Source organism: Nansenia antarctica (assembly GCF_963989245.1).
Source record: "Nansenia antarctica genome assembly, chromosome: 4".
NCBI classification, from domain to species: domain Eukaryota; kingdom Metazoa; phylum Chordata; class Actinopteri; order Argentiniformes; family Microstomatidae; genus Nansenia; species Nansenia antarctica.
The window spans coordinates 17933758-17956809 of NC_137689.1; the positions used below are offsets into that span (position 1 = coordinate 17933758).

General features: G+C 42.3%; 1 protein-coding gene across 1 annotated transcript; it reads left to right on the forward strand.

Annotated features, from left to right (window-relative positions):
* Positions 1 to 4126: 4126 nt before the first annotated feature.
* On the forward strand, positions 4127 to 22518 carry ammecr1 (AMMECR nuclear protein 1; the record flags this gene model as incomplete). The annotated part of the gene is made up of 6 exons (XM_080528702.1): positions 4127 to 4617; positions 10993 to 11103; positions 15504 to 15618; positions 16674 to 16764; positions 16871 to 16967; positions 17219 to 22518. The coding sequence occupies 6 exons, from the start codon at positions 4127 to 4129 to the stop codon at positions 17331 to 17333; spliced, it is 1020 nt and encodes a 339-aa protein (XP_080384828.1). The 3' UTR covers positions 17334 to 22518.
* Between the last annotated feature and the right edge of the window lie 534 nt (positions 22519 to 23052).

The following is a 23052-nucleotide window of genomic DNA, read 5'->3' on the forward strand; positions in this document are numbered from 1 at the left end:
AGAATTAACATTTCCATTGTTTGTCACATTGAAATGTCATTAGTTTGTCTCATTTCTCTTGTTTCATCCGGCAATAGCTTCCTTCAGCATCTGCAACATTCTCTCCCCACTTCTGCAATGGTTAACTTAGACCAGATCTCAACAGCATCTCGGTCTCTGAGTCCTTCGCTCAATGTCTCTTGATTTCCTTGATTCTGTCAGGAAATAGAATTGACAGGCATTGTCAGAATACATTCCAGGTCTTTCTTGCTGAATTGTGTTTTCTCCATCAGAAATGTCCTCCTTTGATGTTTCACAGTCTTAGAGTCTTAATGCGTATTTCTCTGTTCACTAAATCAATCAAAATGTTATATGTCTGCTGAATCAACACAGATTTGCATGATAATTTCAATATGAGACAAATTTGTCTATTTGTTGTATGTTGTAGCTCGATGTGTGTGTGTGTGTTTGGTTACAGGAGCAGTCTCCGTTCTATTAATAGCCTAGGGTCAGAGTTTTAACACTCTCGCCCTGTTGTGAAGCTTGGTTCAGAAATATGGTTGTTATTCATTTCATTCTTAATGATAACATTCTGCATGCCATTCATACTAGTTTGCTTCCCATGATGTTAATAGACATGCGATTTTAGTAATCAATTATGTTGATTGAAACTTCTCTTAGAGTCTTTTAAATATTATGGCCAAATCTTTTCAAACTTAGTTTTCCTCAAAGTGCTGTGCTTTCAATCACGTATTTAAGGTCTTGTCCCTAACTTAATACACAATAGACTTCTGCTTTGTTCCTTACAAAGTTCAGAATCTCAATAAATCCTAACTCTCAGTGTTTTGACCAGTCACACCGTCTTTGACTATACAGCGCCTTCTATTCAAACTATATTTTAATTTAGTACTTTCCAATATCAATACATCTCCTTTTTGAAAAAAATTAGATTCGTTCTAGAACAGCAATTCAGGTTAAGCAAATAATTACATTGTGCCTTACCTGTTTTGCTGAATCTAGCATCCTGTTCGTGACGCCATTTGATATCCTGTTCGTGACGCCATTTGATATAATGTTCGTGACGCCATTTGTTATAAGGAGATCTTTCTTGGTCACGTGGCCGGAAATTATATATTGATGACTCAGAGAGAAGGTTGAATCGTAATCATTGTATTAGGCAGATCTGGGTTGCATTCCCATGTACAGATGTTTCCAAGGCAGCATGCTCTGTTAAGTCCAAGCTTCAAGCATGGCTACGACATGGCTGGTGCCGAGCCTGGCTGTGGCATAGAGATGCCAAGCAAAGTACTGATGTTTGTTACAGCTTATATACAGTTCTCAGAGAGGGAAATAGCTTTACCTCGTAACTTACAATAGTGACATTAGTTCCCATACATGGCTATGCTGTGTTCATGCTGTTCTGTCTTGCTGCTGACCACTGGGCTAAGGCTCCTATGTCCTTAGAGTTAAAACTGGTCTCACTGTTACTTGATATGGTATGTGCCTGCTCCTAAAGAATGTTGTTTACTACTGAGAGTGGGCACACATAACATATGTTTAAGGTTAAACAATGAGTATTGCAATATTTGATAGGCACACAACATTTGGCATTATAGTCACACAAAAACGCATCATATCAACTGGTTAACTAACAAAGTAACAGATAGATTAGATAATAGATCACAATGCAGTAAGTAAAGTAAAGGCCAAACACAAGATTAACAATTAACACAGTCTGCAAAGTAGCCAAAGTTACTGACACCGGTACACACTACAACCTGTAGTACCACACAACAGCTGGAGCTAAAATGTTTAACCACACACAACTTGGGAGTTGTAGACTGGCCCACTGGCACCATCTGAATGTCTCCCAGCCTTTTATCCTCCACCCTTGATTGAGCACAGGTGTGCAATCAGGCCGTGACCATGGCGATGGGAAGAGGGGGGAGAGCAGTCACCTGGGGAGAAACAGGAAACAAACAAAACACAACCATATTACGTCTGTAACAGACCTGAATACACCCGTCTGTTTTAGGTCACGAAAAGGTCATTGAGATGACGTCCTGGAAAAGACATAAAAATCCCCATATTGGCTGTGATCTGGCCTAGTCTTGGACGTCTCTGAAAGACGTCATCATGACGCTGCTCAATCCCCATATCAGCTGTGATCTGGCCTAGTTCTGGACGTCACTGAAAGACAACATCACTACGTCATTTGGCTTGCTGCTCCCTTTTACTAATTAAACTTGACAAAAACACGACATTTTGCAGCACAACAATATTTTAATTATGAACAATAACTTCTAATTACAAAACTGGAACAATTATTCTAACCCTCTATCATTTCAGTGAGTTCCATTCCCTGAATGCGGCTTAAAGAAACTTCCAATTGGAGACCATTTATAATTTTTAGACAAATTATGAAAATGATAATATAGATGGACTTCAGTCCATATTTTACAATAGACCTCTGGTGGAAGTGCAAATGAGACATAAGAACAGGGTAACCCCCTGCCTTGTGGTAAAATGGACACTGGAAAGTGTCCAAGTCCAACTTTTAAATGCTTCAATTCATCTTGCTTTAAAATATGTGATATACACCTGAGCTCAAAATATTCAACGTGCAACCTAAATAGCCTACAGCTTCTTGAACTTATTAACAAAGTTCGAAAATAGCATATAGTTCAACTTTACCTTAGCATTACTTGTTATGATAACGCACACATGGGATTACCAAGTCAGCACTGCGCAGCCAACAGCCAAATCCGTGACACATCCAACAACCTAAATAATAAATACATATAAAACTATAAGAGATTCATTAACCATATTTTGTCGATGTTTGGAATTCTCACCTGAGCTCCGTGTGCGATCTTTTCTTTTTCTGCGTCAACACTGACCTGATCATTGATCTGCTACGGTTGGTCTTCCTCGGCCACCGTCGTGTTCTAGGCGCGGTCTCTTCGGTGACGATACGAACCATATATGGTAGTACAGCTTCCTCCAAACCATTACACGTTCATCAGCTGGACCCTTCTCTTGGACTAGCACGTTTTCTGCGTAGGGACATATTTCCTGTATTCGAGGAGGTGAATGCAGTGACCACAGCTGATTTTTCTTCCAATAGCACAGAGGCTAATGGTAGCCGGCCGCCGTGAGTCTGGCGAGGAGCGCGAGGGTGGCTAAACCCGGAGGATTTTCAGACGAACGGAATAGAATGCTCTTTAAAAAAAAATGTATCCCCATAAACGGATGACAACCTCCAAACAAATCTACCACAAACTTTCAGCTCTACATATGACGTTTGAGTTTAATAAGATTATTTTTTAAACTGGGCACCAGCACAGCCATAAAATGCAGGTGCGATCTGAACAGCTGCGAGCGTGTTGAAATGACCCGGTCTGGTCGACGCTGACTGACGCTGTTTAGCTCAAACTGCATTTAGCTCGAATGCCAGACTTGTACTCTGCGTCGACTTGACGTTTGGACCCTCCAACATCGGGGCAGTTATCTAGCTCGAAGTTCGGATGAAAGTAAACAACCGGTGTAATGTTAAGCTTCACGGTCCGGAGCGTAATAATGTGCTGTTCGTACTGAAGCGTATGGGTCCTGCGTACTCCAGCTCCCGACTCCCACACAAAAAGGCTTGTGTGTGTCCGTGCTGCGGGGGGTGCAGTGCAGTAGCGGTCAGCTCCACATCTGGCTTAACTAGACTGTCTTGTTGACCAACTAATTGCATCGCTTTGTTGGGGTAGTAAGGTGCACGAGCTTCTGCATTATACGAGAGATTGCTTTGGTGATATCACTTTCTTTCGTGTGGGTATCGCGTTCCGAAGAAAGGGGCCTGTATCCCAGACACATATCTGAGATCCATCGAACCGTTACGTTTTAAGTGGTCCACAGCTGGCTCCCTAAGGAAAACGCGTAAGGATTTTGCGTAAGGCATCACGCATTATTTTAAAGGCAACTATAGCCTGATAGTATAGGGTGACATTGCAGTCTCTAACTCATATCGGTTATTACCTCGTCCGACTACACACACACAAAAAAAGTGGAGCATTGGTCCGTCACACGTATTAACGCAGTGTGGGATTTTGGACGTCTGGTCGGCGGCGTCTCCCCCCCCACCCTTCCCGCGGTGACGGTGATGGGTCGGAAGCGGTGTGTCGGTGCAGATTGTTCCAAGATGGCGGCCGGGTGCTGCGGGGTGAAGAAGCAGAAGCTGTCGGGGTCCCCCGGGTCGGGGGGTCCTGGCGGGGGGGTGGGGGTGGGGGGGGCGGGGAGCGGCGGCGGGGTGGCAGGGGGGACCGGACATTGTGGCTCGGACTTGGGGATTGGTTCCTCCTCGACAGTGGCGGCGGGGAACGTTAACCGAGTGAACGGCCTGGGGGGTCCTCCTGGGGGTAGTGGTAGTAGTAGTAGCGGCACCACCAACAACGCGTTGTCCCCGACCCCGGGAGGCTACAGCAACTCTGCCGGCCTCTCCCCGAACCTCAGCCCGGGAAGCGGCTCGGGCAGCGGCGGGGGCAGGAAGATGGTCGTGTCGGCGGAGATGTGCTGCTTCTGTTTCGACGTGCTTTATTGCCATCTGTACGGATACCAGCCTCCCCGGACACCCAGGTTTACAAACGATCCCTAGTAAGTTCCTCCGTCCTGATTTCATGATTTCATGCAACTGATTTCAGACATGTCTAGTCCAGTATTGTTGACACACATTACTCATAAACTAAGTATATCCAGCTAGCAAAGTGAACGTCAGACATGGAGCTCGAGCGACTTAGCTGAGAAGTGTACTCTCCCATAGTGACTGATTTTACATCTCGTCTCCTAAACATTTGCAGTTAAATCAACCAGCCCAGTGACTTTGAATGAAAATGTCTCAAGTTGACTAACTTCAGCTTTTTACTTGGTGATACTGAGCCAAGTTGACATGTTTCACTGGGGTGGCGTAGTCTAGTCGCTGGAATGGAACGTTCTAGCCATGGAAATGCTGAATCTCTTTGTAACAGTTTCCACTTGAATCAATTGTATTTCTTTCTTATTGGTTAGCTTCTGATCAGTGAGAACATGTAAAATGCTTATGTATATACTGGACCGTAGCGTTATGTCTAATGTAAATTAAACGTTTATGTCGTTCTAGGGATTATTCAGACCCCGGTGGCGATACTGTAGCTGCCTGCTAGCCACTGCGAATCAACAAAGAAACATGGTAGCTAGCTAGTTAACTAGCCATGATAGCAACTCAAGAAACTTTGAAAAAACATCAATTATGTCATGGCCAAACAACGCAATCGCCTTACACACAGACAACTTGGAAATACAAAGCCAGACGTGTTTTCGGGAAAAAATACGAATCTCCCTTATCATCCTCTAAATGTCCAACTCTAGTAAATGGATCCATCGGTTAGCATAGGTTAGCATACCTAGCTAGCGAATGTGCCCGGCTTGCTGCTGTGCTCCTGGGCTGTAGAGTAGCTCTCAGGCCAGTCGTTTATTTAGGTTTAGGACATCTAAATACAGTATTTTACAATCAGACCTTTTCTTTTCAAGCGTAACACCTACCTCTTGCATCTATTTGCCATTTAATTGAATTGTCACATCATTTTGAAATAATCTGGTAAAGATTATGTAGCTTATTTATAGCACATTGATAGGACCCCCCCATTGACTTATATTTGTTACTCATTGATTGTGTCAATTCTTTCACGTATTTGTAGTGTTGTAGGTGTGGTAAGTCATATTGAATGTCCACCCCCCCCCCTGTCTAGCTCCTAACGTGCCTCAAATACTCACGTCAGCATTTTGTGCCAACATTTCTCCAGGAGTCAGAAACAGCATCTCCTGTTTTCAACCTGAATATGTGGCACCTTCTGCAATGTATGAAAGAACTGTCATACAGTCTGAAGACAAATAATATATGAAAACAAGGACATAATAGCCTATCTAATTATATCATATGCAAGCAAAATAAGACTTTTACACAAATGCATACACTGGTAGAATGTACTCAATATATTCAGGACTTAATGTTGGACAGTGTAAAGTCATTGGTTGAAAGCGGGACATGTGATATCATGTCTCAGTTTACAAGTGCATGGATTTCTTGAATTAGACTTAGAGGTCTATTTATAGATTTACTGGTGAGAAAAGCCTGGTAGCTGGTCTATTGAAGGTAGTGTCCCCTGGTTCCCATGACCAGTTGTCAGCTGGTTTGTTACAGCGCTGTCGTATTTCTGATTTGTTGTTACTGGTGATGGTGTTTTAGAAAGCAATTTGACTTTGCTAGTTGAGCTCAAACATTTTTGTTTTGGTTTAATTTATTCCAAATGCTTTGCAACTATCTCAAAGCATTTGGAATTATATTTTCTAAACCATAAATAACAACCTGGAGAAGTGGAAGGTGTGATTTTAATATGTCAAGTCTCTAGCCTCCATGCATCTGGAAAACCAGCATTTACCCAAGCACTATGCAGGGAAATACTGTTTGAATTAGTGTTTTGTGACAGCAGGAAGCAGCCAGTGCTTCGGGCCATGGTGATGATGCACTCTAATCTGTTGATCCATTTGATGTGCCCACTGTCCCTGGTTTTAGAGGTCAAGGGAAAGTTCTGCCTGATGTTGGGAAATGTGACCGAAAGACCAAGGAGAGTGGCAGATGGGATGGAGTGGGGGTGGTTTCCAACTCTGGTTGGTTTTCCTTCAAAGAGAGATCTCACCTAAAATTGCTATTTAATAGTTCTAGTTCAGCACTTTGAAATGACCATGGAAAGGTAGTGAGTTCCTGTCTCTGAGCAAAAATGCAGACTCAAATGAAAAGTTCCTCCAAATGAGATATAGTGATTTTAGGGAGAACACTATATTCCAAATGCTTGCTATTATTAATAGTCCATTTCAAAGTCAATGCCAGCTCCACTTGCCGCCCATATCAACAGTCGTTTGTATGATGCCAGTGTCATAAGACTGTAATTTCGACTAAACAGATGGATAGATGGATAGACGGATAGACGGATAGATGGATAGATGGTACCCATGATGCATTTACTGAAAAATCCCCTAGGTGTGAACACTGGCGCTGGGCCTCTGTGCAATGTGTGATTGTGATTATGGCTGGCAGTGATGTAATCACTACTTAGCAGTCAGTCTGCAGTGTGAAGGTAGCTATATTAATCCAGAAATAACAAAACACAACCCCCCTGCAGGTCGTTATTGTGTTTCTGGGAACCTCTTTTAGTTTATTTTGCTTTGAATGAGCGCACAGGACACAGTCCAATGTAAACACATTAGCCTTCCTTGCGACACAGGCCTAGACCACCACCTATATATCTGTTCCACTATGTACCTGTCAAGACCTCTTTGTGTGGCTTAGACCTACTTGCTAATTCAAGTGTCTAGCTGGGTTGTGTTAAATACAAAGCCTTTTATAATCTTCCATTGCTTCATGTGCTTCTCAGAGACACCCTGTCTGTGTCCTCGGGGTGGCCCTCTGCAGTGCAGAAAGCTGACTCTCATAGTGAATTCACTTCTTCACACATTAGTGCTCTTGTGACGATGTAAATACTGTTGTAATTACTGTGTTACAAGCATTTTAGTACAATGTAAGCACAGTGTAACAATGACAATGATTAAGTAAATAGCCTACTTGTTCAACGGTATTGTATGTGCAGTAGTATTTACATTGGAATACTAGCATTGGGATATAACGAATTGACTAAGCTTTTCACACTGCAGAGGACCAAGTCAGTGTGTCTCTGATCAATAGGCCTAGTTGTAATTACACACTAGCAATGAGCACAGTAAATGTGGGTTCCATGGTCACACCTGTGTCGTCGTGTGTGTATGTGCGTCTGTCGTGAAGGGGATGAAATCCACATCGTCAATCAGTCGCACTGCTTTCCGTTCATCCATCCAGCCATGATGAGTGAGTCACATTGCTCTCCATTCCTCCAGCCATCCATGATACCATGCCATTTGACACATGTTTGAATGATTTCATTGAAACCGTTGGGGATCATGTGGGTGCCCCTTTCATCATCAGGAAAAGACTGCATCCAGGGGGGGAGTTGGAGCTGGTCTCTCTGTGTGAATGTGAAGATAGTGACGGCTATGGGTGGGGGGGGGGGGTGCTTGAGTGGAAGCGTCAAGGTCACAGTGTGTGGCACGTGATGTGGTAGGACATCCCTTTAGAATGTGGCTGGCAGGCTGCGGGATTACTGCTCAGAATTGGGCACACAGGGTGGGACCTCAGCCAAGAGAGGCAGAGTAGTGAGGGAAAAAAAGAGCCTGGATAGCACTCTAGATAGTGAGCACATAATAGGAGTCCAGGGAATAATTAACATTTCATTAACATGTGGTATGTGACTTTGAGGACACAAAGACCACAACAAGGGTGTGTCACCTGAACACTAAACCAGATGGCTGCGTTCTTCTAACTGTTCAAACCCGCCCTCCCCCTTCCTTTGATATCTGCAGTGCTCTATTGTCCTGTTAACTATTTTGATGAGTCAGCCACAAGTTTATTTTTTTTATTTTTTTATCGGCCTACAGATTCTCTGGTTTGCTTGGACCCCATCGTGTGATTGATTCATCAGCAGTTCATTAAGAGAAATCAATGTTGACTCGAGTCTGGCTTTTGTAATGCAGTGAACCCGTCAACCCTGGCTGCGTGTCAAAAATGTTCCCTATAATCCTTTCTCATGCTGGTAACACTCACTGTAGAGTGTTTACATAGCATACAGGCCTTAATGCAACTGCCATTGTCACACATCCGGAAACCAAGATGGCTGGAAGTGCCCATTTGTTTTGTACGGTATTATAGAATACACCTATTACAACACAACACATTGTTCAATAATGGGACACATTTCAACGTATGTTGCAGAATTTCACAGATCTTGAAGGGAACCTCCAGCCGTTGTCAGAGAGAAACGTAAGACTGGCCGTAAAACTAGTGAGCTGGGGGTCACTGCTGCAACCCATGTTGACTAGGGGAATTTTTTTTTTTTTTTTTTTGTGATCGACCACATTTTTTATTTTGTGATCGACCAAGATCCTTATCGATCAATTATCGATCGTCGATGCCCACCCCTAATGTTGACTGTCCCAACCTTTGCCCCCTTGTTTTCTTATAGATTAATGGCGTTGCTCGCACACACTCTCAGGCTGCTGATCACCTTATTTGCCAAGCTTCCTCTGCGAGATTAAACGCGATTCATCTTAAGGAGGACGCTGCAGACTGAAACCGTCAGTCTCTGGGGTTGGGGTGGGTCTCTCTGCTGCAAAGCCATGGAGGGGCCTGACTCATTGGCAGTCTGGAGGAGCTTATCTCTTTGATGAAGTCAACCCATTTACAGCCCCTCACCCCTAAGCATGGAGATGTCTGTCGTCCTAGAGATCACTTCTTATTAGAATGGACCATTATGAATCTCACTGTGGTTGTATTTTTTACTCTCTCACATGTTATGTTCATGCCTCTCTCGCTCTGACATAGACATATATAAATTAATCTCTCTCTCTCTCTCTCTTCCTCTTCTGAGACTAAAGGGCACAGTGAAGTGATTGTCCACTATACTTTTTTTCAGACACTCATTGAGTGCTGTCTGTGGTGACAGTAGTTGATTTAAATGCGGATTGACTGATTTTAAGACACAGATTCAGCTTCTGATTCCTTCTTGCCAGCTCCTTTCCTCTAGCTATGATGTCCTCCCTGCCTGGCTTCCCTCCATCTCCCCTAGCTGTTAATTATACATGAACCTCAAGAAAGGCATTGATACTAAGAATAGTTTACTCTTTTTATACGATTTCCCTTTCCCTGGCACTCTGTTTTTTGATGTTCATCCTGATAGGTAGCCTAAGTCTTCTACACCCATAAGGTGCTTTGCTCTTTTCTGAAGAATTTCGTTTATAGAAAATAAGTCATTTAATACTCATCTCAGAGCTGAGACATCCACTTAACAATGAATGAGGTGTCCATCATCATCACCATCACCATCACCATCATCCTTATCTGCCAATATTGTGACTAGCTAGCCATTATGTGAATGTGCTGACTCAGTACTTTACTGAACAAAGGTAAAGGTACTCCTCATAGAACTCTGTGCTGTATGAACCTAGGCAGGCTTTAGCTTTCAGTGTGAGGCAATAGAATTGGGAGATCCTCAAAGTAATCCTCAGATAATTGATAGGGGAAAAAGTGGCTAATCTTGTTCTAAGGTGAATTGATGGTGAAGTGGTGGAGCTGAAAAGGGTTTTAGTTGATTAACTGTGGACACCCACATCTGGGTTATTCCCTGGATTGAAGGATTTCATATTTTTGTTGTGTCATCTTAAATGTGGTAGCCTATCCCTTTGGGTTTGGGCTTTTTTGTTGGCAAGACTAGTGTCTTTAACATGTAGACTACTCTATCTGTGTGTCAGTTCACTGTGTGTCAGTTCAGTTGATTTCAGGAACGATCGGTGCACAGCATTCTTTGAGCACACATACCACAGACAAAATGTCACTGCTGCCTCGCTCAGTCAGGCTTACAATGTGTGCTACAGAGTCCATAAGGAAATAATTAGCAAACAGTGGAACCTGTATGGGTTTTTACAGCTACAGAAAATAACCAGAGAGCATCTGACTAACATATATTAGATATACTAATAAGATATTAGATAAACCAAATAAATATGATTGGTTTTGATGGAGCAAATTGTTAACATCAACCTCCATGTCGTATTTCATATATCGGCTATTAGACTGTGTGATGTCAGTCAATAACCCCCCCCCCCCCCCGATATGAACCTGTTCTTAATTGATAAAATCATCAGAAACAGAAGTGTCTGATCTCACCACTGAAAGAGTTCCACCAGTGAAAGATCAATGAAAGTATTGCCTCAACAATTGTTTGTCTCTATTTCTTAGTGGAAACCATTTCAAATAGTTTGTATAACCTAGCCTAGACTATGAGTGTTTTCATCTTGTATTTTACAATCTGAATCTCCAGTGACCTCAATGTTGTCTCCCTTCTCTTTCAGCCCGCTGTTTGTCACATGGAAAATAGGCAGAGACAAGCGGTTGAGGGGTTGTATAGGTACATTTTCTGCCATGAACCTGCATTCAGGACTCAGGGAGTACACCCTTACCAGGTAAGCCGCTTTCTTAATATAGACATGAAAAAGGTTTCCCCAACCTTATTGTCTTCACAGGCTAAACTGCTGTAACCCATCTTTTCTTCTGACACTCACTCAGTGAAGCATTAAAGTAGAGCAGCAGCTAGTTCTGGCCGGTCGAGTGAGCAGCGATGGAGAGAGGAGAGGAAGATCTATCAGGGGGCCCCCGTGTCTGTGTTCCCTCTGTTGTCTAATGGAGTTTCCAGAGGAACTGCCTGTCACATCTCTCTGCCATGAACACCAAGAGACAAAAACCGTTGACTACTGTTTCCCTTTCTAAAATGTCTGTACAGTTCCGAAGTCTCTGGGTGGTGATAAAGTTGTATCTGTCTATTCTTATTCAGCTTTTGAAAAAGACCCCCGACTATCAGAGAAACCATTTTGTTTCTGTTGGTTCATGAAGGGAAATGGCCCATAATACCTCAACAGGGGAGAGGCAGGTGGACAGGAAAAAATAACATGCTGTATTAGAATGGGCAGGGGGTGCACAAAAAGCTGAACTGTAGCTCTCTCCCTATCGCTCTTTTACACACACACACACACACACACACACACACACACACACACACACACACACACACACACACACACACACACTCTCTCTCAGGCACATAGGCCTACACACTGACATCTGGAGCTTAGCTCCCATTGGCTACAAGTTAAGACTCCTGCCAGCCTCTCATTGGCCAGCACTGTTGCTAGGATGATTCCACACTGGGGCCTATAGAGGAGGTCATGGACTGCAACAGTCAGAGAGATCAAGTTTTCTGCTGTCACAGCAATTGTCACTTATTTCATTTTTTTCTGATGACAACATAGAAGCCCTTTCAGTAACATTTCTTTAAAAAGAAAAATCAAGATTAGTCAGACTTTCTGATGCATTGTTAGTTAGACATGTATTTGTTGAACAGCTTCAACCAGTGTGTTTATGTTGCTAGGTTAGATCTACACCTTGATGGTGTTCATGACTGAACTGAGCCTTTTTAGTCTTTCTTTCAGCTAGGAGGGTGGGGGCGATATTTTGTGATTGGGAACTAAAACAGGGAAGAATCCAGATAAGGATGCCAGCAGGCTGTTTGTGTTCACCCTGCCTGCCTTTCTTGGCCCGCCTCTGTGGGATCTAATATCATTAGGGAGGCCTGGGTTACTTCTGTGAAAACAGGGGCCTCCTGGTCTTTGCCTCCAACAGTAATGTTATACTCCTTTCATGAAAAATAATATCCTTCATGTCTTACATAAAATTGAACCAAGTAGCTGTCTGATCATGTACTTAGTCAAACAGATGTCTGCTCTCTGGCTGAAGGCTTACGCTAACCTATGGTTTTGGTTTTCATATGATTTGCCCTCCCTTGGCATTCTCACTTCTCCTGAATTTGTTCTAGAAATAATTCAATTCCATTCAATAATTCAAGATCATTTCCCTAGGTTTGAAGTGCTGAAAGTCTGCAACCAAAATGTCATCCTCAGTGTATTTGCTGTTGCTTCACAGGGTGGTGTTGCAGAGCGGACACGCGTGTCAAGTCAATGTAGGCTGAGGACCATCGTCTTGTTTTTCTCTATAGCTGTCACTGAGTTATGGAGACGTGAAGCCTTGGGCATGACCTTTTCCTTCCCAATGATCTGACATGCTATGAATGTCATACTTCTACATATGAATGTCATACTGCTACATATGAATGTCATACTGCTACATATGAATGTCATGCACTGCTGTGTGTCCGTTGTCCTGGTTCAGTATAATGTGAAGTCAACTAACTGCGGAGGTTTGGGAGGTCAGGTTAATTGTCGTTCTAACTATAAGGGTCTAAACATTTGTCCTTTTAATTTTAATATTAATAATAACAAAAGGCCTCTCTTATTTTAGACCCTGTCTACACCGGGAATTCAAAAAAACGTTCACATCTGGAACAAATACTGATGATCCAGATAGCAATCTCATCAGTTGTTTTTTGTCTCCATTTGGTATGTTTTATTTTACATTTCTGGGGTGTTTTCCCGGCATACTTTTATTCCATGTGGGGATGGGGAATCGGATAACACCATCATGCCAATCTCTAACCCTACATCAACAGTCTTAGTGTCTACAGGGAGAGAAGGACATTGTTACAGGATTGCACAACATGTGCTATGTCTTGGCTATGTGTTGTCCTTTCAGTCCAGACAAGCCACTTTGTAAAGGTTGAGATCATCTGTTTGTTTTCGTAAACGCCCTTGTTGAGGAGGGCTGCTGACGATGTACTAAATGACCTCCCTGCTCGTCACAGGCACGGCCCAGATGAGTTCACCCTCTTCCTCTGTATGAATCCAGAATGATGAATTCAGGGGGCCCACCATTCATAGAAATGGGCTGGTATCAAGTCAGTGGTTCCAGTATTCCACAGTATGTTAGATAAACATGATGGAAACGGTTAAACCATGCCAGGCCTGTGTGAATGCAACGGTACTCAGTAAAAACTCCGTTTTATAGATTTAATGAGAGACTGAGGTGAAGATGCTACTGTGCCACGAGTGCTAGAGTGGGTGGTGTTTATGTGCATATCATATCCATACTGAGACCTATGGGTTAATAGGTTAATAGTTTGCCAGCCCTGCTTACTTTCAATAATAGTGTTCTGTACGGTACTTGTACCAGATGCATGTAGGATCAACCCCCTCCCCCCATCCCTTGGCTGGGAGTTAGTTAATGTTCAAGGTTTTCCACCCAACTTGCCATTAACCATAATGTTAGCAGGGGGGGGGGGGGCGGGCACAGGAAACGGGAAGGGTCAATGAAACAAGGAGTTACAGAAATGGCTGGGACCATTGTTTATGACATGAGATTGGTGGTAAAGGCGTTTGTAAAATGGAGGATGTATTTTTGGGGAGGCTCTTCAGACTTTGCTTTGAGAGTATTTGAGCTGTGGCCTTTGTGGTTTGTTATTGTTATTCTATATAACACATAAAGACAAGACACATGCACATACTGCACTCTGCTTGAGCTGTCAGGTAATCTGCTCTCTTGTCAGGTCCTCTTTGGTTACCATGCCATCAGCGAACCTTTTAGATCCGTTTCCTCCAATGACTCAGAGAGATAATGTGTTCTCTGATGTGAGCTACAGAGAGTGAACCAGCCTGTTTTACCAGGCTTTATTATTTGGTTCCTCCATGCGTGCTCCCTCTTCACCCTCAGTAAAAAACTCTCTTCCTCCACTGAGCTTAACCTGTTGGGCAGAAACATGCTATGAATGCATCTTGGGTGCTAAGTGAAGCCGTTTACACTTTTGTGTATAGTGTGCTATATGTTTTAGTAATTACCATACTTCGATATAGTGGTGTATTATTAGAGTCATGTCCTCAAGGAGGATACCTAGGATTGGGCTATTATATTAGCATATGGTGATGGTCTGTAAATGTGCTTGAAACTTAGATATGTGCATAGCTATAGGCACATTTAGTGTTAAAACGTTTTAGTTTTTAGCCTTGTTTAATTTTGTTCAGGCTGGCATGTCTCATCCTGCTTCAGCTATAAACGATATTAGAGTATAGTGACATTTTCAAAAGTAATATTGTGAATACGAAACATTTCATATCGGCCGACCCTTGAACAGAATGTCATCAAAACTCTTGTCAATCTAGGTGATGAGTTAGTGTGTCTGTCCTTCTACGCAGTCTTCTGTATGTGTGAGTACAGTGGTTTGATTGGTACAGCCAGCAGCCTTCTCCTCATCCAAAGGCTTGTCTTTGTGAGTGTAGTTCCTGTGGCAACTGCTTCTGACGTACTTGCATGCAGCCCTGGTGTTGAGGCCTATTCGCTACAGTGCTTTGCTTCCATGGATTGCTCTTTCCATCATTCTGGGTGATTTGGTTAAGGGCAATGGAGACTTGCATGACTGTTGTCTGCCTCATGGACAGTGTCTTGTGCAGGAAGGGTGGTGGCAGCAGTTGAAGGCTTCCATTCTTGAGTGGGGGGAGAGGGTGGAGTGTGGGAGAGAGGGGGGGAAAAAGAGAATCAGAGTTGGCGTGAGCACGGCACAGTTGGGCGTGGGGGTGGAACTGAAGAGCCGTTGGGTCGAGCCAAAACCAAGAGTCATCAGGTCAACTCAAATTAGATCAGCTCAGAAATGCAGCACAAATGATGTCACATATGGGCCAATGCTATTTCAATGACTTATCAAATGGGCTAGATTTCATCCTCTCAACACTGGATGCCTCGCGGCTCAGTGGACGATTAAATGCAAATGTACATTGGTCAGACATAAGACATTGTCCCTGATTTTCTTGTAGGTTATACGGTCGGACGTTTGTTCAAGGCAATGCAGCTCATTGTAAAGGGCAGCTTCAGCCTGAACCTTTGCTCACGGTCCTTTTTGTTGCGGCGTGTGCTTCTGTCTCCCCAGTGCCCTTAAAGACAGCCGCTTTCCCCCCATGACGAGGGACGAGCTGCCACGCCTCTTCTGCTCAGTGTCTCTTCTCACCAACTTCGAGGACGTCGGTGATTACCTTGACTGGGAGGTAAGAGACTGTACACGTCGTTTTGTAGATGTGAGGGTTGGGCTCTGTGGGTGGAGTGAACATGATTACCAGACACCAGAGAGACAAACTAAAGATCTCAACCCCCGAAACCCCTCCAGGTACACCGGCTCCTTCTATAATCGTACGTCTCTGAGAACCACACAGGCAGACATCTTCACATCACATTCCAAACACACCGCCTTCATTTTACTTTATCGCCATTAAATAATCTCTTCTTATTGTGAGTCTAGTGGTAAGACTTGGCACACACACACACACCACTGATTTTTAGAGTGCCCCCCAGTGCATTGGAGAGCACTAAACTGTGAGCACAGAGCTCAAACTCTGAAGTAATTGAGTCAGAATCTCCTGGGTGAAGTAGAGATGAGAACTCTCTGCTGCAGTGGCAGTTCTCAGTCCCTTGCAGCCTGGACGGTCTCCACCAAGGGTGACGCAGGCAGACATGCATAAACTCACTGTTGGAAACATGGAGGGATGTAAGCAGTGACCTTGTTGACCTAAAGAGTGGCACTAGGGGGGTGACATAGGTGTTTGATAACATGTCGGCCACATGTTTTGATTATAATAGGGAACAATCCCCCAGGCTACCGTGACTAAGGTGGCTGCCCATCGGCCTTCCAGGGACCTTCCAGGCCCACATCTTGTCTTATTTCTTCTTCTTGTCTCTCTCCCTCTCCTCCCCCCCTCAATAAAATGGTTGTTTGACTCAAGTCACAAATGGTGAAGGGTTTGGAGGGTTATATTTGGCACTGGGTACAGTGGGCGCTAATATTGTGCAGCACCAGGATGTGATGTATAAGCAAAAGAAACCTGTCAAAATGGCTAATGTGGCCCTCTTAAGTTGACTAGGTCTGGTGAAATACAAGAAAGGATTTTAACTGATTGTATTTCAATGCGTGTTCATTATGTTTTAATGAACATTTTAAGAACATTTGTGAAAGTGTGTAGATGTTTCCCTATGTTGGTCCTGGGTACTGATGTGATTTATTTTGTCTCTCATTCCTCCCTTCTCATTCCCTTGTCTGGACCTTTAGGTGGGTGTTCATGGCATTAGGATAGAGTTTTTCAATGAAAAAGGATCAAAGCGCACCGCCACCTACCTACCAGAGGTCGCAAAGGAGCAAGGTAAGTGGACTGTTTTGCGTTTCTCTTTCATTGCGTGGATCTTTGTAGTAGAGTGAAGGGGTATTCAAAGGGAATGATAAAGGAGATATACTCCCTTTCTGCGCAGGATGGGACCACATTCAGACCATAGATTCCTTACTACGAAAGGGAGGCTACAAAGCTCCCATCACAAATGACTTCAGGAAGACCATTAAGTTGACCAGGTAAGAACGGCTGTTCTCACACTGGATGCCACCTGACTTCCCATGGATATGATACTACACACACACACACACACACACACACACACACACACACACACACACACACACACACACACACACTCTCTTTCTCTATCTTTCTCTCTCTCTCTCTCTCTCTCTCTCTCTCTCTCTCTCTCTCTCTCTCTCTCAAAGGGTGACTATGTTGGTATGTGTCTTAGACATTGATATTACTTCCATTTCCTCTTCCTCAGGTACCGTAGCGAGAAGATGACGATGAGCTATGCGGAATACATTGCCCACCGCCAGCACCATCACTACCAGAATGGCATCGGGCACCCTCTACCCCCCTACAACCATTATTCCTGACAGCGAGCCGCATGACCAATCACTGGACCTCTCTGCGGACCTTTTCCCAGGAGAGCCCGCCCCCTCCTGGTCTAGCTATCTCTACTACTGTACCATTTTATGATGATAGTTTCCGTTGCCATGCTGACAGTCTCCCAGACGTTTATGTGGCAACGGGTGGCAAATAAGCATCATTTGATAATGACGAGAAAAACCAACAATCTTTTTTTCTTTTTATCCTCCTATTGATTTAGTTTTTGCAGCATATAAATCTATATCTATAACCCCGTATTCTTATTTTTTGGGGAAAAAACAATACTAGATTTTTCGTCAACTTTATTCTTTTCAAACAATCCTAATCAGGTTTTTGATTCTGTGGATGGAAGGAAGTCATATATATGGTGGACTAGTTTTATTTTGTGTAGGCTGTGCTACAGTGTTCCATTTATTAGGGAAACGTGTTTCTTTTTCTGTTTTATCCTTTCTTAGTAGACTGACATTATGTATCATGTAGCAAGCCAACAGCAGCTTTGGAAGGTTGTATCTCCTCTATTTTGTTAATCTTCTAAACAATTATTGACTGTTATGGTTGGTTTGGCCTTTGTAAGCTGTTGTAGTTATGTAGATGAGAATAGATATTAGGACTAATATACCTGGGATTGTAGATTGTAGGGTTGTGATGCCACGTGACCAGTTTTGTCTGGTGTTCTTTATTGCGTTGCCTCACAATCACGTGTTTGCTTTTCTATGTGTGGTTAAAAGTTTGTTGTTAAGTGCAAATCGACAGGAGATTGAAACCGCTAGATTGAATTAGGAATTGGATCATGCCAAAATATTTTCCATGATGCCAGGAAGAGCCGTAAATATTCACCCCTGAGTGTTCATGGTGTTTTGTGATAAAACCTGCAAAACTTGAATCGAATTAGTTTGGCTCGAGCTTACAGTTATTTTTTTTCCTTTTTTCTCTTATGTTGGCCTAACTCTTAAAACTTGAGATAAATGCGGAGGAAGCCATTTAGCTTGAATATTACCAGCTCTGAAGACGTGGTCTCTTCTTTGTCTTTCTGCAAAAGGCTGTGAGTGGGAGTAGTCCACAGGGCTGGAGGGTTTGTCAACTATTTGAAGGGGCAGGTCGATAAAGGCCTCCATCTTGATTTTCACGGTCTTGGTTTGAGACGACAAACCATCGAATAAGACTGGAGTCTAGTGGGACATACTCAAACTGTTAAAAGCCATATTCTCTTCTTGAATGCATGCTTTGTAGGGGTGGTTGGCTTGAGGTTTTTGCTCCCCCCTAGTCGATAACCTCTACATGTTCACTCACAGTTTAAAAGCCCCCCGGTGTTTTAGTCAAAAGTAGGCCGCAAGTCATTATCAGATACCTCTCAACCTGCTCCTCTTCTCATCTGTGAGCATGTGTTGGCACCAGGGTTTTAACGTCTCAGATCTGTTCATTTGGGTCCTCACCTCCCGCTGGTGGTGTAGCATTTTAACTGAAGGTAGGTCTAAAATATTCTTTGGCTTATAAGATGGAATTGTACATGTGGCCACCATTACACTACATGATGTTTACATCTGCAGATGACCTTACGTGGGACGACAGTTCCCATAAGACTGCACTTCCATGTGCTCTCAAGTGGTTAGTAGCTGCTGTGGCGGTATTGGAGTACAAGGCTAAACCCCTGGCACACTGATCTGGTATTCATCGGATTTAGTCCACCTCACCCTACCGTTATTTCCTCTTTAGAACATGCTCCTGATTGGTGAGGTCTTGTTTTTTTAGGACCAGTTATAGCCTATTTGTGCCACTAGAACGTGAGGAAGTTGGTCTGTTTTGTCAGCTGCTTTGCAGTGAGTTGTTGAATTGGTTGGAGGAGATACAGAGAGAATTCGGAAAGGCTGAAAAAGCTGCATTCAATTAAGCCCTACATTTAAATACCAAACGTCTTCAAGCTATCTGTTTAGGAACAGCGAAGCCATTTTCTCTCTAAATATGTGTGAGTCACATCCACACAGTAGGCTTTGTTGGTAATACAATGTTTTTTTTATCAAGTATTGTTGAGGATAACCTTATGCCCCCTTCTACAGAATTTGATCTTCAGGATTTGATTTGAGTTGTGTGAGATTTGAGAGGTGCTTGTACTTGAACGTCTTTTTAGAACAGCCTTTACCAACTGACAGGTTATTCCTTTTCTTTCCTTTTTATATGCAAAAATGTTAAGGGCTTTTTGGCACTCCATCCACAGTAAACCGAAATGACCCAGATTTCAGTTGTGTTGCCTTAATGAATGATTTAATAAATGATGGACCATAAAATGGTGCCCTGAATGTTCCTCTGTCCCGTACTGAACTGTACTGCTGTCTAACCCCCAACCTTAACCCACAGGGCAGTGAAGGCAAATAAATACTTTTCAGATAGTCGTTAAACTCTGATACTGCAGTATATGTACACGTTATTACAGTGTGAGGCAGGTGGGAATCCATCTCATAGAAAACCCAACTTACCTCATCTCCTTTGGGACGTAAGACCACTCAAATTATAACAGTTCATATCTAGATGTACAGTATTAAAGATATTATTGTTCTAATTGTCTTTTTTCAGTGTGGTTTCACTGTTCAGTGATTGGACAGCCTTTCAGTATTGACAGGACAAGCTAAACACTTTGATTATAGAATATTTCCTCAGCTGAACAGTCAGGCACCATTTTCTGGTCCATTAGATACAGCACAACCTGAATTTTTCTGCTGCAAAATCAAGTCCTCCCCACTCTTTTACATACTTGTCTGCTATATGTATACACATGCAATGCATTTTCGTTGCATGTATGTATGTGTATAAGACCTATATGGTTTAATCCATAACATGCTTCATCTACGGCTTTATAAATCATAAAGAGAGAAAAATAAATAAAATGGTGCTATCTGACCTCATGTTGGGGCGGTCGCGGGTTTCGTGACTGGTCATGCGGACTCATCGTTCATATCAGACTTATTATCCTTGATATATGCAGATCTGTTCAACAGGTGTTTTTTCCTACCAGTGTAAGTCAACACCCTGCAGGTTTGAAAGGACAAGAAGTCACACATAACCTCCTCCCCTACCTACCCACCCCCAACTCCCTGACCCTGCCTCATGGCCTGGGGGTTAAAGGTGTAGTCTGTCGTTCAGTAGATAGTGGCATCTAAAGGGGGCATTCTCTCCTGAGCTGGGAGCAGAGTCGGTAAAGGGGGGCTGTCATCAGTCCTCTTCCTGTTGTAGGCTCCTTTCCCTGCCCACCCTAAGACTGAATGTTCCCTTTAAAATCACACTTTATGTTTTACCCAAAGTGTTGAATTGTGAGTTTTTATAACTGTCCTGTTCTTTATACTCAACCATGGGTTTGATTTCATTGCAAAAGGAAAGAAAAAGTGATGTGGTCGAAGGCTGTCACTTAGCTCTGGCTCCCACAACCTCTTAAAGAATGTCCAATGTGTTAGCGGCCTCATTGAGTATTGTCATGCATGTAATATCCCTTCTATCAAAGTGGTTTCTTAAAGCTACAGGCCATGCTGTGATTTGGCATCGATTGTCACTGACTGCCAACTGAACCAGTCAGACAAGTCATCAGAATGCTTACGTCAATATTGTATGACACGTGACTGAAATCATTGGTTATCATTTGAATCACATGAATCACTTTTCAATGTATGTAATTAAATGTCATTTTACTTTCACTTACCGAACCTACTGTCTAAAGTCAACATTCATAATGCGTTGCCTTTGATTCTCAGTCAAATGTGGTACAATCTTTGTAGGTGTCCTTCAAAAGGAACATTGACTTTTGCCCATTACTTTTTAACCCATTGTTAAAATTGACACCACTAGCATAAAGTGTGAAGGCATTTCTAGTTTATCATGACAGATTGTCCTTTGGTTCAATACCAGGGTTAGGGTTTAGCCCCAGCATTCCTTGTATGTGTATGCATATATATTTTGTGGAATGCTTAAGCTCATATTCCCTTCGTATGTTCGAACGAACCAAAGATGCCTCCGGCCATGTCCAAATGCTGCTCTTCAGGCCTGGCTTCCTGTCCTTCCAAAAAACACCCCTGCAAGAGATAAAATGTTCCTTTTCTGTCTTTCTTTCTTTTTTTTATCTGTTTTTTGTACGATTTCTAACTTGTCTTGATTTCTTTAGCAACCTTTTATTTTAATTGATTCTGTCTGTGAAGCCTTACCAGGCTTACCAAGGATAGTAAAGTTATGTGGTTGCACACTTTTTTTTATTTTATCTTATTGTTGACACTTGTTTTTTCATTGTTGTTATTATTATTATTATTATTATTTTTAAAAAAGAGAACCCCATAGCGTGCCTCCTAGATTTATGGGTTTCTAAATGTGTTTTTTCCTAAAGACCAGCAGTTATACTTTATATAAAAGATAAGTTTCTCCTTATTTTTTATGCCATTAAAGATGAAAAAGCCTCTTTTCTTTACTCTGGACCCAGTAGCTGCACTGGTATACAATCGCACTGATAGATATACAGAAAATAAATAAATGAATCAATAATAATAATAATAATAATAATGATAAATGAAATAAGAACTACAATAAACTTGTTTGGAACTTTTATAAGAAATTTTACTTTAAGAAAAAAAGAAAAAAATGAAATGAAATGACTGTTTTTGTACATCTAAATCAATTCTTTTCAAAAAAGATATTTTGGATCTAGTTTCTAAATTATTTTAGTGGTTTTCTATGTTCTGATAATGTAAAAACGCCGAGACCAGAGACGTGTCGCTGTGCTGTGACAGTCTGCTGCGGTGGCATGATGGGCCGCGGGGTTGCCTGGAGTAACCCTCACACCCCACTTTTATTTCTTCTACTTTTATTTTTTTGGTTCTCTCTTTCCCTGCTTTAGTAACTTGAAAATGTTGATGGAATAATATGAAATGGGAAATAATAAAAACCTCCCCTGTAGAGCTAGATCCTCCTTCCTTCACCATTGAATTGCTGTTAGTGTGATGAGACTTGAAATGGGCATTTATTATGATAGTATGGCTCCAAAAAAATATGAAAAATTAAAAATCTTTTTTAAAAATGTGTGGGGAGGGAGAAAATCTATATAGATGGGTTATCAGTGGGTATGTGAGCAATGGCTGTGGACATGATAATGTAGTTTTAAACATTGTTATTACCTTTTAAAAATCATTTATCCAATAAATAAAAAAATACAAAACCAATTGAAAAGAGAAAAAAGACTGTGTGGTGTTTTCATTGTCCATTTTCCTACCTGGATCAAAGGGATCACAGCCATATATACAAAACTGGCAGCCCTGCTAGCACCCCATGGTGAATATGGACCTATAGTAGTTCATATCATTTCCTGAACTTTCAACAAAGCTAGCCAACAACTGCTACAATCAGAACCAGAATCCAAACTGCCTCAACCTATAAATAGAGTAATGGAATGTTTGAGTTGCTGAGATTGTGTCTGGTGTACAAGGTGGCCAAACTCTTTTTACTAATAGCTTAGATGAGAATGTAATCTGTTACCAGTTAAGACATGTTTTTTGCAGACAAACATGAATAGACATCACTTACACTGGACAGACTTACATTGATGAGTAGATAACCATTAAGAGATCTGTAATAAACCTGTATCCTTTGATAACATGAGAACTTAAGGGTTTAGCCATTAGTCAATACCTGAGGAATGAGATACACATTTCAGGGCAGAAATCACTTTTATTGTCAATA